Genomic DNA, 20,309 nt, shown 5'->3' with positions numbered 1-20,309 from the left:
TATTATGTGTTACTAAGAAAACTTTCCCATAAGAATATTTTAATATATCATATATTTATTAATGTTTTCAATTTTTACTAAACATATATTTACTTATCTTAAAATTTAGCAAGTAATATCATATATTCATGTAACAAAAAAATTCCGAAAACCCGACAAAACCGAACCAATCCAAAATGATATGGTTGGTTTGGTTTGGTTCTGATAGAAACCGAGTCAACCTGGTCCATGTATACCCATATCCCTAATTGTAGCAATAACAATTTAAGTTAGTTGCCAAGTTAAAATGAATGGAGGGAAGTCTTGGAAAACTGATAAAGTTGTTGTCATGTGACCAGGAGATTATAAATTTAAGTCGTGAAAATAACCTCTTGCAGAAATACAGGGTAAGAATACGTACAATAAACCTTTGTGATCCGATACTTTTTCGGATCACGTGCATAGCGAGAACTTAATGAATCAGCCTGCCTGATTAAAGTGAATACAACATTTCTTGAGTGAATCCAAGACCAGCTTTCTCTGATGTGCCTTGGCCTAATGTTTGGACAATGCAAACAACACTACCTTATGATGCTATTGAAAACAAGAATATCTAAAGAAAAGAGGAAAATTTTAAGAATCGTTATATTACTTCAAAACTTGTTATAATTAGTTATAGAACTATTAGGAGTACTTCTTTGCTTGAGTAACTAACCAAATTGGCAAAAAAATGGAAAAACGTTTAACATTTTTGTCGTGTAGTCCTTTGTTCATTTGGAATAAAGCATCTATATCTGTATAAAGTTTCAAATGAGTGTGATCTGCCTGTTTAGGCGGCTTCAAATTTTTGCCAGCCACCCCACCCACTTTATTTATTTATAACTCTAGATCCTTCTATTTGGAAGATGGATTTTTTTTTCCCCCAATTTTCGTAATTAAAAAGAAAGACAAACCTTTCTATCTGGATACTTTCATCCATTGAAAGGAAATTTGGGCATTTAGCTAGACAACATTAAATGACAAGAGCTCATAAAATTGGATCCCTGAATTAATTTCATGTTCCGATCATTGAATATTATTGAACGTCAAAGTAATAAAAATATTTTTTGTAAGTAACTAAACTTTATCTAATTTAACAATCAAGCGACAAAATAATTTTTACCGTATTTAATTAATTAAGCTTTACCTGTTATAATAATAAAGTCATAAAATTTTGTCCATTATAATATAATAATAAATAAAGAGATAGGGCATTCATTACTTTGACGGGAGAGCCATGGACATCAATTTTGCATTTGCGCTGGACACAACAAAGCACAACCCCCCCCCCCCAAACCTCACCCCACCCCCAACCCCCAACCCCCAACCCCAACCCCAAAACCAAAAGCAATCATGTATATGGATTCCACTTTGCACGTTCATTTGCCCCCATCCCCCATCACCACAAAGAAAAGGGACTTATCAAACTTTCTTTTCCACATAGCTACTAAGTGAAAAGGGATTTAATAGAACAACAATGACTACAAGGTGATTAAGATTCAAAATCACGATTAGGGGAGGCAAACGGGGTCGCTTTGGCTATAGACGGATTGAAAACGGATAAAATATTTGATACGATTCATATTTAATATTGATAGAAAGTGGGTTAACCGGCAGAACGCTTCTTGAATATGATTATTTTTGAGAGAATTTCTAGTCTTTCAAATTTGAATAACTCGCAATTTGAGTATTTGCAAATGTAAAAGTTAAATTCATTCATTATTCATTTTTAAGTACATAATATAGATCTTATCCATATATGACACATTTTTAAAAAGTTCATTATTCAATCTGTTTTTATTGGATAATATGAACAGATTATTTTTTTTTTAATCCATTTTGCGTCGTGATTCAAGTGTAATTTGTTAAGCATCAATTGTCTCTCCAAGAAAGAGTTACCAAGGTTTTTTAATAAACAAAACCTCTGTTTTGTTCGATGATGTCTGTCCCTACTTGAAAAGCTTGAACTGTAATATTGGAAATATCAAGTTATTCCCTAAAATAAAGATATTAAAGAATGTTCAATGATTATGTAAAACGATCTTCTCTAAGTATATAAACCATCATACGAGATAGACGATACACCTAATTGAAGAGTAAATGCTTAATTGTCGTTGCAGTATATCTAATTCAAATATGAATAAGTGAAATTCAGAGAACCTTAAAATTTAGAGGAACCATAATTTGCTATAAAAAAAAGAAGAACAAATCGATTACTAGTATTTTGGTATAAAATGAGTCTAAATAGAGTAAAATTAATGTAAACTAAGAGTACTAAGAATCCACCAAACTGTATAGAGAATTTGGTTCTCTATCAGTTCCCACATAACACAAACATAGCGGTAAGTAAATAACACAACAGTATTTTACGTGGAAAACTCCCAACTCGCGGGATAAAAAACAACGACCTACACTCATAGTATTTCAACTTTACTAACCGAGCAACTTTAGATTACAACCTATTGGAACCTAGGAATTAAACTCTTAATCCCTCACCTACTTGCAATAACTCTATTGCGAGCTTCTTTGAAATAACTCTATTACAAAGCTCACAACTTTGACTAACTCTAGTCAAACACAAACACAACGTTTATCGTTTACAAAGATATCCTACGAGATGCTTCTAACTAAGCTGAGTAGGAATTACAAGTGAATAACATTAACAAAGATACAACAATACTAAGGACACACGATGAAATCGGTGCTGGGATCTGGTCCTTTGTGCTATTGCTACTTTGTTCTTCAAGCTTTGGAGTAAATGAAGGCGGCTGCACACTTGAGAGAAAATAACATTTTAGGTTTTGCAAGTGTATCAAATCCCTTGCCTCGTATTGGTAATATATAAGTGAGGTCACTAGGATGATGCAAGCAAGTATCTGGTACACTACATGCTTCAACAGTGACTGTTGCACTATTGCGTCTGTAGTGCAGCTGCTTTAACAGCTGTAAAGAGTTGACTTGTATTGTGACTGGAGGAACTGATATCCATCTGTTCCCTGTACTGTTCCCTTGACTGATATCATTGGAACTTGTGCCAGATATGTGACTTATTGTTCTGAGTACACAGAGGCTTTGGATCAGGTTCTCTATGTGGTTCTCATATGAAGTTTGTTAAATCATCAAAACACAAAGGCATATAACTTATCAATTTTTCCCTTTTTGATGATGACAAACTTAGAATTGAAGTTCTCCTAAGAACCAGATCTCCATATGATCCCCCCTGCAGATTAGGCATGTTCCCCCTGAGAACCTGTTTCTCCCCCTTCAATTTTTCTTCTCCCTTTTGGCATCATAAAAAGATTTTTTTCAAGTAAACGCAAAAAAAGTCCAGCAAAGTTAATTCATACCACTTGTGTGCACATAACATAGCTAAAAATAGAATACTAGAGTATAACATGCATAGCAAAGGACGTAGATGCTCATTAATTAAGGAGAGAAGAAAAACATAGGCAGTAGTAGTACCATTGTTGTAAAACATCTACAAAATAAACAAACTAAAGTACCACATTTATAAAAACAAAATACCAAAGCATGACACTGGGACTAAGACATGCACCGATACACTGGACACTGACAAGGGGACTGTTTAAGGGGCACTCGAAGAGGGAGGGAAGGATTAAGGGGCAAGGGCTTTGAGAAGAACATCCACTCGAGCATTTGCGGACCGCTGCTCATTGATCAATTGCTCTTTTAGGTTCTCAACCTGTTTCCTCAGGTCTGCATTTTCAGCCGTCAAGCGGATAACCTCTACACCTTGAGCACTGCTCGAACCAGGTTCCTCCTTGGCTTGACTGAGTTGTCCCTCAAGAATGGCATTCCTAGCCTTCAGCCAAATTATCTCCTCGTTAGCAGTCTGAGCATCAATCAACTGAGAAATCGTAGAATTGCTGCCAACTCCCCTTTCTTGTCAATACACTCGCACTCCCCCAAGGTAGTTATTGAGAACATTTTCTTTTGAGTTCCCATAGCTGCTCTCCCTAAGGGAACTTTGAAATATTCAAACACTTTGGTGAGAAGGAACCCATAAGGCAAACCATGGTTCCCATCCTTGAAGTCTGCCACATTTTTCATATGTTCAATCATGATTCCTGGTAGGTTGATAGTAGTGTATCCATCCAATGTCTCCAGGAGGAACAAGTCCGCTATTGATGCAATGGAATATCTTTCCATATGAGGGAGCAGGACCTTGTTCACCATCTCAAACATGAGCTGGTATTCTGGAAGCAGGGCCGTCTTGTGCACCCGTTCCCCATCTCTGAACAACCCGAAGCTTTAGAATAACCTTCCTAAAATCGGCGGAACGGGTCCCTTCAACCGACGAGAGCCCCTCAGTAAGCACATCCAAGATACTCCCCAGTACGGCTTCGTCCATCACAAAATCCACTCAATTGATCTTCAGGAAAATATTGTTATCCTCCACAGTGAACAGATCAACGTAAAAGCTGTGAACTTCCTCTTCATAGACTTTTGGACTATGAGCAGTAAAAAGATGAGTCCACTTCTGAAACTCGCAAATTTCAACTAGTTGTCTCATGCATAACATGTCAAGAATGTCAGCATCAAACACTCTGCCCCACAACACCATTTGTTGCTTCAGCTTTTCTCTTCTGACAACTTCAGACACTTCCACTCCAGTCTTCTTGGAGGAACCAGGTTCCTTACTATCACTTGCCTTTCTATTGTGAGATTTCTTCTTCTCAACACCTTTATTCTTCCTACCAGACTTAGCTTTCTCACCAAATTCTTTCTTCTCAACACTCTTCTCTTGATCAATTTCAACACCTTTCATAGACGACCCTTTCTTAGACTTCTCAATCACAAATTTTTTAGAGGATTTACGAACAAGGGAAGCAGGTTCCTCATTCACCTCTTCGTCCTCAACATACACAATATTGGCCGGAGGCAGATCCTCCTCATTCACTAATTTTTCCCCTTTCACCAATCTTCTTCTCTTCTTTTTCTCCTAATTACTCTTCAAAGTATTTTCAAGTGCTTCTTTCTTCTGTTGCCTAGTAGTGGGTCTTTTGAGAATGGGCTATTTGGAGACTGCACTATCAATTCTAGCAGCGATAAACTGTGCTACAGGCATATCATCAAAATCCTCCTCACTTTCATCATCTTCTTTTTCAGACAGAGGCTTCATCTTAGGAATCACAAAATCTAATGGAACTGCATCTAGATGAGGGGAAAGAAGAGGGTCAGTACTGTCCATGGGCTCTTTAGTGGAGCATGGGTTTTCATCCCAAGTAGGAGCAAAGTTCTCCTCTTGGGCAGAGGGAGCAGGTCCCTCTGCTGGCTCCCCTATAGTACTAATTGGTACCAAGTCACCTTGAGGCACTAATTCCCCACTTGTATCCCCATTCCCTTTTTCTCCCCCCCTGAGTCTCAGCACTCACATCATCAAACACATACTCCCCAACTAAACTCCCTTCAATAGCAATACGCAACATGTTTTCTATGGCTTCCTTTTTACTCACAGCCAACAATGTAGAATTAGTAGAGGCGAGAGAGGCGTTACCTGACGGTGATACACTATTTAGATCAAAAGTTTGAGCAGAGGGGGTGGTAAATACACCAGATTCTTAACCATGACTAGCAATAGCCTCTTGGGCTACAGTTGTTTCCTCAACCCACTGACTCAAAACCTTTGTTCCCTCTTCTCCTTCTACCAGTCCATCGTCTCATTTGTTTCGGCATAGTAGAGGGAGAAGTTGACGCGAAAAACTTCTTGGGTGTTTGATTTTTTCGACTACGATGGGAACCAGAACATGATGGAGTCGGGGAAGAGACAATGGGTGGTGGATGGTCGGAGATGGGGGTTTCACTAGGTGAAGGTTGAGGCTCAAATTTAGGCTGTTGCACTTCGTGAGACGAAGACACAGTAGGAATGTCAATTGTGGCTTTAGGAGACTCTGATTTCTGAGAAGACATGGTGAGTTTTTTTAGAGTTAAGACACGAGAAAAAAGGTTTCCAGAGAAAAGAAGGTTTGATGGCTTTGATGTAGACAGTTATGAGAGAGACATGTCTTTTGGGGTTATTTAGATGGAAGAAGGGTGTATGGGTCAAAATCTATCTCTAGTCGAAATGGTATTAGTAAAACATTCCTAGGCCGCCACATGTCGAAGTAATCTAATTAACAACAAAGGTCGTGGTTGAAGAGTCAGCAAAGACTGAAATCGAGGAGTTACCAAAGATCGAGACCGAGGTCGAGTACCCTTGACAGAGTTATAACGGCAAGTTTCAATATAGGACATTAAAGAGAATATTCTAGTGGATATTCTCTGCATTTGTACTATTAGGGTTTTTAGGAATATGTTCTCTATAAATAGAAAGAGACACAATGATATGGGACATATGATATTCATTTGTAAAATATACTTTGACTTTAAAGAGAGAATCTGGTCTTATTATAAGCCTACAAAAATAACTTTTTCACTAAGATTCTTGTCCACACTTTTTCATCAGATCCGAGGATAACTCGGATATTCAAAGGCTTGTTCATCGTTCATCATTGTCAGATAAAACATCCGTTGATTTCATCCTTTTTCGGGTGACTCATTCGTTCTATTTACATAAGTTCCATTTATTGCTATTCCTAACTATTTAATGCTACATTATTTCTGTTTGGGTTCTTAAATATTGTCCATTGTGTACCTTTATTGCTTTTGGAAGAGATCTACGTATTATTTATCACACTATCGGGAAGTTCATCTTTGAGATATTATTATTAACTAAGATTAGCCCTCATTTGTATAAAGTTAATTAGTTGAATCAAGATCTATATTTTTTGGTGAAACAATTTTGCGCCGTATGTGGGAATTTCTTAGTTAAATTTTTAGTTTCCTCTAGATCTACAGCTAACGCAATTCACTAACCTCACAAACCCCGAGATCTTCTTTCTTTGTATGTACAAAAACCTACATGGCAGGTAACCAAGGAGAAAGAAAAAAAATAACAAGTGATTTCTCCAGCAACCCCATGAACGCTATCAACGAGAGCTACGAAATAGTAGGCGAGGATGTGACGCCCAATGCTTCCCCTAGGCGCGAGAGGTCGCCTCCCCCCCACTGCAACATAACAAAACCTAGTAGAAAAGAGGCCTCCACATCCGCAAAAGAAGGGACGCCCCCAGCTATGAAAAAACTCCTCGAAGCATGGTTGACCGACACGCTAGTGAGCGTCCTCAACAAACCCACTCCAGGCATGACTACAGAAACCGCAAGAGCTTGCATGATACAATAAAAAGTCAAGCAGTGCAACCGACCAAGCCCTCCGACGATAGGTGTAACTCATAATATTACTAACAGTGCAGGTGACAACGCATTCACTGCCATTCTAAAGAGGATGGAACAAATGGAGAATGAAAACAAAGCACTCCGAGACCAGATGAAAGAACACCAAGAACGAGTCGACAAGATACCGGGCGCTCCTAATCTGTTGCCAAAAAATGTCGGAAGGTTCGTAGAGCAGTCGTACAACAATAACACAGCCCCACATGCCATACCAAAGACCTTCAAAATGCCGCCCTACCTCAGGATATACGACAGAACGACTGATCCTGAAGATCATGTAACCCATTACGTCACCGTCGTGAAAGGCAACGACCTTACCAAGGAACAAGTGTCCTCTATTTTGCTGAAGAAGTTTGGCGAAACCCTTACGGAAGGGGCATTAACATAGTATTCATAGCTACTAGCCTGCTCCATAGAAATTTTCGAGGAAATGGTCGATAAATTAGTAATTGTCAATGCCGGAGCCAAGAAGGCCGAAGCAACAGTAAACGACATATTTGCTATCAAGCAGTCCTTGGGGGAGGGACTAAGGGACTTCCTCGCTCGATTCAACAGAGTAAGGATGACTCTGCCAAACGTATCCGAAGGGATGGCGGTCGCGGATTTCCAGAACGGGTTGAGTAGAGATGGTTCAAGAACGACTAGAAAATTATTGAGCCGATTAATGAAATATCCTCCAACCACTTGGGATGAAATCCATAATGCTTATTTTGCCGAAGTCCGAGCAGACGAAGACGACCTCAACAGACCAACTCACCGGCTAACCTCGATACAAACCGATTTCAAAAAAGAACGAAGAGACAACATCAAGAGGGATCACCCCGTTTCGTGACCCAACAGGGAACGACACCAGCCATATGTCAGGGCGGCGGCCGTACCTTCCCCCGCTATGAAGAAGGCCCATCCAGGCCAGGGACAGGGACTCACCGGAACGAAAGAGGTATGCCCACTTTATTATCTTCTCACAAATTTTGTATGTCACCTACATAAATAGTCTATGCTCTTAGAAACTTGAAACAAAGATGAAGTGGTCGCCGAAGATAGGATCAGACCCGAACACCAGAAAATCTGACGCCATTTGTGAGTTCTACCAGGAACGTGGGCACAAAATAGAAGATTGCATCACCCTCAGACAAGAAGTCGTAAACACGTTACGGCAGGGACACCTCAAAGAGCTTTTAAGCGACAATGGGAGAAACAACTTCGCTAGAGGACGTGAACACCAAGGCCCGCCGAAGCCTCCATCACCAGCTCGTACTATCAACATGATCATCGGCGGCGACGACAACATCTCTATCAACGGTGTGATTTTCACCACCACTCACAAGCTCAAGCGATCTGTCACTCGCGAATGGTACGCCGGACTCGAAGAAAGTATCATCTTCGATGAGTCGGGTGCCGACGATTTGACTTTTCCTCATAATGATGCTTTTATTATTACTTTACGTATTTTAGATACCGATGTCAAACGTATCATAGTGGACGATGGAAGTGGGGCATGCATTATCGATCCCTGAGTCCTCACCAAAATAGACTCGAGGATAAGATAGTGTCGCGCTGCATACGCTAATCGATTTTAATAATGCAGTTGAGCGGACGTCCGGGGAAATTACACTCCCCGTCTTGGCCAGAGGTGTGACTCTGGAAATGACATTCCACATCATGGACCAGGCCACCGCGTACAACGCCATAGCGGGACGACCATGGATACATCCCATGAGAGCCACCCCCTTCAGCCTATACCGAGTAATTAAATTCCCAACACCATGGGGAATATTCAGCATACATGGAGAACAACACAGGTCCCGGGAATGCTACCGCATTGCCTTAGACAACACGACAACCCAACAGAAAAAAGACAAGGAAAAATAGGCATAGCAATCAACAGGGCCGAGGTCGACGCATGGAGAGACTGGGGACGTCATCATAGATCCCGAAATGGTTGAGATTGCAGATTCGACCATAGACGACCTCGACCCCATTCAATTGGACCTTAATGACCGCAGCAAAAAGGCCTATATCGGCTGCAAACTCCGGGAACCAAGTAAATTCAGTCAATTTTTAATAACTAATGCAGATTTGTTTACCTTCAGCCATGCAGATATGCTGGGCATCCCAAGGGAAATCGCCACACATAAATTAAACGTCGAACCGTTCCACCCCTCAGTAAGACATGTCAGGCATAAATTCAACCCTACCATCAATGATACAGTTCGCGATGATGTGGAAAAATTGTTAGAGAACGGCCCTATCAGGGAATCGAAGTACCCTAAGTGGATTGCCAACGTAGTGATGGTAAAAAAGAAAAACGAGAAATGGCAGATGTGCGTGGATTTCACAAACTTGAACAAAGCATGTCCGAATGATTCGTTCCTATTACCCTATATCGACACAACAGCCGGGCACGAACTATTGAGTTTCTTGGATGCTTACTCAAGCTATAACCAATGTTTTATGGCGGAAGAAGACAATGTTTATCACCCACCGAGGAACGTATTGTTATAGGGTCATCTCGTTTGGGCTGAAGAACACAGGAGCTATATATCAAAGATTGGTGACAAAGATGTTCAAAGACCAACTCGGCCAGACCATGAAAGTATATATAGATGACATGTTGGTCAAGTCCTAAAAGGCAGATGATCACATCGATCATTTGAAGGAAGCTTTTGACATATTAAGATGGTATGGAATGAAACTAAATACGGAGAAATGCACATTTAGCGTAGCCTCGGGAAAGTTCTTAGGTTTTTTGGTGTTGCAGCGGGGGATCGAGGTCAACCCAGACCAAATCAAAGCTATCAAGGGGATACCGGAGCTCTTGACTACCAAGAAGCAATTCCAAAGGTTGGCTGGACAAATCGCTGCCCTATCGAGATTCATCTCGCGGTCGTCTAATATATGTCACAAATTATTTGGCATACTCAAAAAGGACAACGGCCTCGAATAGACACCCGGGTGCATCCAGGCTATGCGAGAACTGAAGGCATACCTATCATCACTACCCCTGCTTTCAAAACCAGAACCTGGGGAGTAGCTCCTCGTCTATCTAGCTGTCTCCGAAGTAGTGGTAAGTGCAGTCATGATCAACGAAAACAAAAGTACATAATCTCCCATCTATTACATTAGCAAAACACTCATCGACGCCGAGATGAGGTACCCGCACCTCTAAAAATTGACTCTGGCATTGGTCATAGCTTCACGAAAGCTTAGACCCTATTTCCAGTGCCACCCCATCTTGGTCGCCACAACATTTCCCCTGAGGAACATTTTGCATAAACCCGAACTATCGGGGAGGCTATCCAAGTGGGCCATCGAGCTAAGTGAGCATGATATCACATACCAGCCATGAACGACGATAAAGTCATAGGTTCTCGACGACTTTGTCGTTGACTTTAGTGCAAAAATAATGCCTAGAGTCCAAAGGGAAGCCGTCCAAGCTTCCCTCCAAACACAAGACCTATGGGTCCTATACACCGATGGTACATCCAACGCATCAGGGTTTGAACTGGGACTCGTACTCGAGGTCCCTACAAGTGAAGTAATTCGCCAGTCCATAAGGTTCCCAGATATGACTAACAATGAGACCGAGTTTGAGGCCTAATTGCAGGGTTGAGGCTAGCACTCAATTATGGGGCAAAATGGTTGAAACTCCGCTGCAATTCCCAGCTCGTGGTCAACTAAGTCATTAGGACTTTCCAAATCAAGGAACAAAGGTTGCAAAAATACCAGACTGAGATTTGCAAGCTACTACCCGAGTTCGACGAACACCACCTCGACCAGATCCCACGGGCGCAGAATGCCAAAGCGGACGGCCTCGACAAATTGGCCGCAACTACCAAAAACATCACGATCAGGATAAAATCGTAGTCCACCTCCTCAACTCATCACTAGACCAAATCGAGGTATGAACCATAATTAACTTGGGATTGGCGTAATCTTATTATCGCCTATTTGTAGGACGGCACACTCCCAGACAACAAGAAAGAGACCAAGAAACTAAAAACGCAAGCGGCCAAATACAGTCTCCTTTATAGTGACATGTACAAGAGGACTTACAGCGGCCCTCTGGGGAAATATTTGGGCCTGAACCAAATCCAGTGCATCCTAGAAGAAGTCCATGAAGGTTGTTGAGGTGCTCACTCCGGCAATCGAGCACTAGTCAGATGCCTCATACGGGCGGGATATTATTGGCCTACCATGAAAAAGGACGTCGTAGACTTCGTGAGGAAATGCGAACAATGCCAAAAGTACGCCCCAATGATTCACCAAGCAGGAGAACATCTCCACCCAGTCACCTTTCTCTGGTCGTTCATCAAATGGGGAATGGACATCGTGGGCCCCATCCCAGCAGAGCGAGGTAATGTACGATTCCTTTTGGTATTAACTGACTATTTCTCTAAATGGGTGGAAGCAATAGCATTCACCCAAATATGGGAACAATAGGTAATCGCCTTTATATGGAGAAATATCATCTGCCAATTCGGCCTACCCAAGGAGATCAGTTGTGACAACGGACCCTAGTTCACGGGAAAGAAAACCCCTGAATTCTTCGAGAAATGGCATATCAAGAGGATACTCTCAACCCTATATCACCCAGCGGGTAACGGGCAAGCAGAGTCCTTCAACAAGTCCATACTAAATATCATGAAGAAAAAGCTCGAGGATGCTAAGGGATTGTGGCCGGAAATACTACTAGAAGTATTATAGGCCTGTCGAGCAACCCCGAAGACGAGCATAGGAGATACGCCCAGCCTAAGGTACTCATATGAAAGCGGTATGAGTAACGATGAGAGCAGAAGGCAGGAACTCGACGAACGAAGAGGTATGGCGTACATAAGAATGGTCGCCCAAAAAAAAAAGCAGAACGCTATTATAATAAGAAAGGAAAGGTTTGGCCGCTTAAAGTTGGGGACTACGTGCTGAAAGACAAAACACAAGCGAGCAAAGACCCCCGGGAAGGCAAGCTGGGAACAAACTGGAATGGTCCGTACAAAAACACAGGCAAAGAGAACAAGGGTTCATTCCAACTAGAGACAATGGAAGGAAAGCAACTACCAAACAATTGGAACATCAGCCACCTCAAATACTTCAACTCCTAAGAGAAGAAGTGTCCCCAAGTCGTACTCTTTTTTCCTCACTTGAGTTTTGTCCCATTTGGGTTTTCTCAATGAGGTTTTTAACGTTGTGACAAAGGGAACACATCGAGTCGAAGTACACGAGGGAGGGACTGTTGTTACTCATTCATTACTTAACTCCTCAATAATCTCCAAGCCAAACAATGAAGGGACCAGGTAGACTGGGACTGGAACACCAGCCAACACCCAAAATCTGTAACTTTCTCCAAGTATGTAACCAAAGCAACAATGTCGAAGTAATAAGAAACTTATGTTTATCAGGACACTTTTTCGTATTAAGGTTATGTTCGACCCCGCTCGAACAACACCTACCGACCCTCGACCTCGATTTAATGAAAGGTTATGTTCGACTAAGCTCGAACAAACACCTACCGGCCCTCAGCCGCAATTTAATGAAAGGTTATGCTCGACTAAGCTCAAACAAACACCTATCGGCCCTCAGCCGCGATTTAACGAAAGGATATGTTCGACTAAGCTCGAGCAAACACCTACCAGCCCTCGACCGTGATTTAATGAAAGGTTATATTCGACTAAGCTCGAACAAACACCTACCGGCCCTCGGCCACGATTTAATGAAAAGTTATGTTCGACTAAGCTTGAACAAACACCTACCGGCCATCAGCCGCTATTTAACGAGAGGTTATGTTCGACTAAGCTCGAACAAACACCTACCGTCCCTCGACCGCAATTTAACAAAAGGTTATGTTCAACCAAGTTCGAACAAACATTTATCGGCCCTCGGCCATAAATATGAAAAGGTTATGTTCGACCTCGCTCGAACAAACACCTATCGGCCCTCGGCCAAATCTCAATGAAGAAATGCACTCGACCTATATAAACAAGGGGTTGACATATCCCATGAATATTGCTCCATGGCCACGACCAGCTAAAAGACAACAACGATAAGAAGGACAAAAAGAGAAACGAGCAAACAACAAAAGCAAAAAATATACAAGTACAAAAAATAAACCACAGGAATGGAAGAAGATGCAAGGAAAAACTTTGATATTTCATACTTAGATTGTTTACAAAGGCTCTTGAAGAAGCCGACAAAAATACACATAAAGTCAAAAAGCAAACTACTGGTCATTTCCATTACGGCCTTTAGTGCCCTCGCCAGCTTGGTCTTCAACGACATCACCACCCTGACCACTGATACCCTCATCGTCTCGGCCCTCAACACCCTCTCCATCCTCCCCCAAAGGGTATATGGGATCATATCAGGCATTGTCCTCGAGGCAATCTATAACATCCTCATCGCCCCCATCTTTCTCACCAGGACGAAGAGTAGTCGCATAATAACCACAAGCAATTCGAGCCTCGCGAGCTTTGACAAGAGCACCCTCAAAGTATGCAGCAGAAAATTGAGCCCGCTACATGCAGCTCACGAAGCACATCCAGTCGGGCTTCAGAGTGAATCCACTCTTTTTACAAGTCACAACGAATGTTGGGGAAGTCAGAAGTCACAGATGAAGAAGGTCGTTCAAGTAGTTTGGCCTTCTCGGCCTCCAGAGCAGCAACCCGATCGTAAAGATCAGAGGTCTCTTTCTCCAACTCCCCAATCCTTTCATCGAGCCGCTCTTCTTTAAGCCTTTCCACTGTCAAATCATTTTCTCGCTCAGAATAAAGAGTTTGGATCACCACCTCAAGGGACTCCACCTTCCTCAAAGCCTCCGATCGAGCGAACTCCACCTTCTCTAGCTCATCCCTCTTCTCGGTGACCTCGCCACTAAGAGCCTCCGCTCTGAATTGATACTCCTCAAGCTGGCCTCGCAGCAAGACTACCTGAGCTTGGAGATCACTGCACTGGGCTTCTACCCCTTACTAAGCTCAAGCTATTCCTCTTTGATCCTGAACGTACCTTCCAGGACGCTGCACTTCCCCACTACCCGTACCAGCTTCTCATCTCTTTCCTTCAAGTCCTCCCTTAGTTGGCACATATTGCCGCTTTTGCGGAGCCGGCACTGAAGCTCCCGGTAGTTCTCAAGGATTTTGAAGTACTTATCCTTTAACTTCATATAAATATATTTACGTCTATGCTCCCTACGATCACTTTCAATCTCCAGGACGACCGTCTGCAAAATGAATGAAGGAAGTTAGAGCCTACGAAAGAACAAAACGTAAGGAAAATAACGGATAACAAATGTACTTACCCGAAGGGCGAGACCAGCAATGTTATTTGACAAGGTGCTATCATCTATAGTCTAGAGAGTCGTACCCTCGATTTCATAACAAATAGGGCCAAGGGAGGGGATTATCTCCTTGGTGTTAACAAAAATATTACGATCCGTCGGGATCGCCAAAGTCCTTGAACCCCCTTCTAATCTTACTTTGAGTTGAGTAAGCCCCTCATCGATCATCCTCAAATCGTCTATATCTATGTCAAAGTCAGATCCAACATCCTCCTCAGCAACATCCTTCCTTCTCATCAGTCGAAGAAGGTACGTCCGCCGCGACCCCGGAAGATGAAGCCTCCTTGCGCCTTGGAAGGGCAGGGCCGTCATTACTCACCGCGCCCTTGGCCGCGTCCCCCACAAGATGCATGCTTGTATCCTCCAAGTGAGGGGCCTCGGGACTTGCATCTGGGCTCTCTCCAATATGCATTGTGGTCGTTTCCCAAAGGACAAGGCCACAATCTCCCATATCAACAGCCGCCAACCTCTCTCCCCCGGTATCCACAACCATCCTCTTACTAGGTATCAAACCATCGTCATCAGGAGAGACGTCATCCTCATCAACTAGCGAATAAAGTTGGGGGCCAGGAGTCACAGAAGGAACAGAGAGAGTCTCCCGAGGTACGACAACTGAGGTCGAGATCGGTACTGGAGACGTAGTAGCCACAACATGAGCCGATGTCGATGAGGCAATAACCACCTTTCGAAAAGAAGTCACTAGTGCCCGGCTCCTCCGAGAACCCCTGCATGAGAAAAGGAGCATTAAGGCAACGAAATGAATCCGTACATAATAAGAAATGGAGAGGCCACAATCGAAGAAAGGAAATTACCAGTCGAAGTTAGAGCATGCCCGAATTTATTGAAAAAACTTGGCCATTCATAAATACCTACGATGTGAGGGAGGAGCCGCTCGACCCAATCAGAAATATGAGCGTCCAAAGGAGGAGGCGAGGTCTTGGGTGCAAAAAAGAAGGCGAGAAGTCAAAATTCAGGATCAAACACGAGGAAACCAAAGTACTTATGAATATAGTTCCAAGCCTCAGGAAAGCCATTGGCATTGGCCATAATGTCCTCGATTTTGAAAAAAAAAGAAGTTAAACCACAATTGACAACTGCCCTTGTTGTCTATCTTCACCAGCAAGCATTTTCCCCCTCGGTGGTGAAGGTTCAACATCGTTCCCCTATAAAAGCTAGGAGCGAATAGATGAATTAAGTGCCGCCGTGTCAATTCGACCCCGGCCAGCTCAACAAACTTAGTGAGCATCTTTATAATTTTATAGACGTACGGTGCGAGCTGAGCAGGACAGATGTCGTAGTGATGACACAACTCCTCCACTAGTGGAAGGATGGAAAAATAATAACCGACTTGGAAGGGGTAGGCAGAGAGGGTGCAATACCCATGACGTGGACATGTATCGTATCCCCTCAGCCGGGATCAACTCGACATGATTGGAAAAGCTAAACTTGGCCTTAAGCTCCGCTAATTCCTTCACCATCATCACTGATCGAAAAACTTCAGGTGTGACCTTTGGTGATTTAGTGAAATAATATTTTGAATCATATTTGCGTGAGATATCTTCTCCACTGACGGGAAGGTTTCATCCTCAACGGTGGCAGGAAAGCTCTCCCCATGCGAGGGGAACACCACTGCCAAGAGAGCAACACGACTCCCCTCACCAGCATTAGAAGACACGTTAGACATGATTTAACGTAGTGGAGGAAAGTAACAAACGAAAAGGAATGAAGAATGATATAGGTCAGCGAAGCAGAAAAGAAATTTAGAGAAGAAGAAGAGCAATAGAAGGGTATGGTGCTTCAAAACGTTGAAAGGTTTAAGCTTCAAAATCAGGTTCAAAGATCTTTATTTATAAAGGTCATGGCTCCAAAACCAAAAAACGGTTCATCATGATTGGCACCAGAACCGAAACAACATGTCTAATCAAAGGTCACACGCGAAACAGAGCGATGCATCGGGAATATGCATCATAATAATGCATCATCATGAAGTCATCCCAAAACCTAGACAACATAACTCCAACAAATCACCCGAAAAATTCGAGGTATTCTAAATGCACGGCCTACATAGGTCCATGTTGCATATTCGCTGCAATAACCATGACCCGTGTAGTCCGTCTGGTTATCTAGACCACCAATAACATGATCCGCTCATCGAACCCGCCCGCGAAGCCGACCTCAATAAGCGGAGGGACTAACTGTATGAGTCAAAATCTATCTCTAGTCGAAATGGTATTAGTAAAATATTCCTAGGCCGCCACGTGTCGAAGTAATCTAATTAACAATAAAAGTCGTGGTCGAAGAGTCAGCAAAGACTGAAGTCAAGGAGTTGCTAAAGATCGAGGCCGAGGTCGAGTACCCTTGACAGAGTTATAACGGTTAGTTTCAAGATAGGCCATTAAAGAGAATATTCTAGTAGATATTCTCTGCATTTGTACTATTAGAGATTTTAGGAACATGTTTCCTATAAATAAAAAAGACACAATGATAGGGGACATGTGATATTCATTTGTAAAATATATTTTGACTTTAAAGAGAGAATCTAGTCTTATTATAAGCCTACAAAAATAACATTTTCACTAAGATTCTTGTCCATACTTTTCCACCAGATCTGAAGATAACTTGGATATTCAAAGGCTTGTCCATCGTTCATAATTATTCGAAAGAACATCTATTGATTTTATACTTTTTCGGGTGACTCATTCATTCTATTTACATAAATACCATTTATTGCTATTCCTCGCTATTTAATGCTACATCATTTCTAATTGGGTTCTTAAATATTGTCCATTATGTACCTTCATTGCTTTTGGTAGAGATCTACGTATTATTTATCACACTATCGGGAATTTTATCTTTGGGATATTGTTATTAACTAAGACTAGCCCTCATTTATATAAGTTTAATTAATTGAACCAAGATATATATTTTTTGGTCAAACAGAGGGACCGATTACAATTTGATGCAATGGACTGGGTAGTCGGGTCGGTTTGTAACGGGTGTGACATTTGGGCTTAAAAGGTGTGGGGAAAAAAGGCGGACACATTTTAATGACGTGGCACTTTTAGCAGTTTAAAATGCGTATGAGTGTAAGAGGAACTACTAACCCGGGTCAAGGGAACCAGGTTCCTTGACTGATTTGCAAATATGAGCCTCATCCTCCTACCAAATTGCAACATCATTAGCTGATTGTTTTCCCTGTAATTACCATGCGTGTTTTACCTGTAACGGTATAGAATTGACTTAAACGTTGCCAAAACTTTTTAGCAGTTTACCTTACCATTCCTTCATAGCTAGTCATTGAGGGACCATGTTCTCAGTTCAATTTGATTAGTCCCAAATCTAGTTGATTCTTTTCAAAATGCTCTCTGCTCAATGATTTGGTGAAGATATTAGCTACCCGATCCTCTATTTTGTAAAATTTCATGCAGATGAGACCTTTTTCGATGTTGTCTCTGAGGAAATGGTGTCGCACATCAATGTGCAATGTGCTTTGTCCTCTTATATTGAATCCGGTTTTTTGCCATATTGAGAGCACTTGTGTTGTCACACAGTAGTGGTACACAGTTAGAAAACACACCAAAAAGTCTAGTTGTTGATTGATCCATAGCAATTGGGAACAACAGGAAGCAACTGCCACATATTCAACTTCTGCAATAGAAAGGGCTATAGAGTTTTATTTCTTTGTACCCCATGAAATCAAGCATGACCCCCGAAAATGTGTCATCCGAGATGTACTCTTTTTTATCCACCAAATAACCAGCATAATCAGCATCGACATACCCAATTAAGTCAAAGTTATCTCCTGAGGGATAATAGAGGACCATGTCCTGTGTTCCTTCGAGATACCTCAGAATTCTCTTAGAAGCTTTCAGATGAGATTATTTTGGACTTTATTGGAATCTACCACATAACCCCACACTAAATACAATGTCATGTCTGCTGGTTGTAAGATACAAGAGGGAACCAATGATGCCCCGATACATAATTTCATTCACAGGAGAACCGGGTTCGTCCATGTCTTGACGAGTGGCTGTGGTAATAGAAGTATCAATGATCTTTGAACTTTCCATCTCAAACCTCTTCAGAGGCTCTTTAATTTATTTATGCTGACTTATCATCGTTCCCGTATAGGCTTGCTTAACTTGCAGACCTAGGAAGAAGTTCAGTTCCCCCATCATACTCATTTCAAACTCATTTCCCATAAGTTTGGCAAACTCCTCACACAAGGAATCATTTGTTACACCAAAGATGATGTCACCAACATAAACCTGCACAATTAGCACGTTCCTCCCTCTTTTCTTCAAAAAAAGAGTGTTGTTAACTTTCTCTCTAGTAAAACCATTTTCCAGGAGGAACTTGGACAAACTTTCATACCATGCACGAGGGTCCTGCTTTAATCCATATAGTGCTTTGTCGAGCTTGAATACATGTTCAGGATGTTCATGGCATTCAAAACCAAGTGGTTGTTTGACAAAGTTTTTTTCCTTTAAATATCCATTCAGAAATGCACTCTTGACATCCATTTGGAACAATTTGAATTCCATATGAGATGCAAAAGAATGAGAATTTTGATGGCTTCCATCCTTGCAATTGAAGCAAAAGTTTCATCATAATCAATTCCTTCCTCTTGATTATAGCCTTGAACCACCAACCTGGACTTGTTTCTTGTTATATTTTCAAACTCATCAAGCTTGTTTATGAACACCCACCTAGTTCCAATAACTGTACTATCTGAAGGTCGAGGAACCAGGTGCCACACGTTGTTTCTCTCAAATCGATTGAGTTCATCTTGCATAGCAGCAATCCAATCAGCATCTTTCAATGCTTCCTTGATATTTTTGGGCTCAATTTAAGATATGAAGGCTGAGAAAGCAAACATGCTTCTTGTCTTTGATCTATTTTATGCTTCGGTTGTAGTAATGGAGGGACCAGGTTCCTCTGAATCAACTGGAGGTTCTGCTGCATCTTCTTCATCAGTCTTCTTGACTTGACTCATCAGATCTGCCTTTCTATTTGCCATATCAATGACTTCTCTAGGAACCTTTGAGTGCTCTCCGTCTTGATCACTCTTATCATGTGAATCTTTCCCACTTGAGTGGTGTGATTCATCAAAGATTACATGTATGCTTTCTTCTACACATTGAGTTCTTTTGTTGTAGACCCAGTATGCTTTGCTTTGTGAAGAATATCCAAGAAAAATACCTTCATCACTTTTGGCATCAAAGTTTTCCCGCGATTCCTTACCATTATTGAGAACAAAACATTTGCAACCAAGTGTTCTCAGGTAAGTCGGCTTGGGTTTTCTCCCGTTTAGCAATTCATACGAGGTCTTGTTTAGGAGGGACCTGATCATGCACCTGTTTATCATATAGTAGGTAGTGTTCACTGCCTCAGTCCAAAAGCTCTTTAGTACACCACTGTCAATTAGCATCGTCCTTGCCATATCTTCAAAAGTCCTATTTTTCTCTCCACAACACCATTTTGTTGGGGTGTTCTGGGAGCTAAAAAATTATGACTTATGCCATTTTCAGCATAGAATTCATCAAATTTTGCATTATCGAACCCGGTACCATGATCAGATCTTATGTTTACAACTTTTTGGCTCATTTTCACTTGAATCTGCTTCACAAAGGCAACAAACACTAGAAAAGTTTCATCCTTGGTTCTGAGA

At 41.8% G+C, this 20,309-nt stretch overlaps 1 protein-coding gene across 1 annotated transcript; it reads left to right on the top strand.

The window, feature by feature from the left end:
• Positions 1 to 8,333: 8,333 nt before the first annotated feature.
• On the top strand, positions 8,334 to 8,828 carry LOC107791248 (uncharacterized). Its single transcript, XM_016613273.1, has one exon. It carries the CDS (start codon positions 8,334 to 8,336, stop codon positions 8,826 to 8,828), a length of 495 nt encoding a protein of 164 aa, XP_016468759.1.
• The last annotated feature ends 11,481 nt before the right edge of the window (positions 8,829 to 20,309 follow it).

Source organism: Nicotiana tabacum, chromosome 23 (genome assembly GCF_000715075.1).
Source record: "Nicotiana tabacum cultivar K326 chromosome 23, ASM71507v2, whole genome shotgun sequence".
NCBI classification, from domain to species: Eukaryota; Viridiplantae; Streptophyta; class Magnoliopsida; order Solanales; family Solanaceae; genus Nicotiana; species Nicotiana tabacum.
Note: the sequence above shows the minus strand (reverse complement) of the source record. Positions and strands in the feature narration are given on the sequence as shown.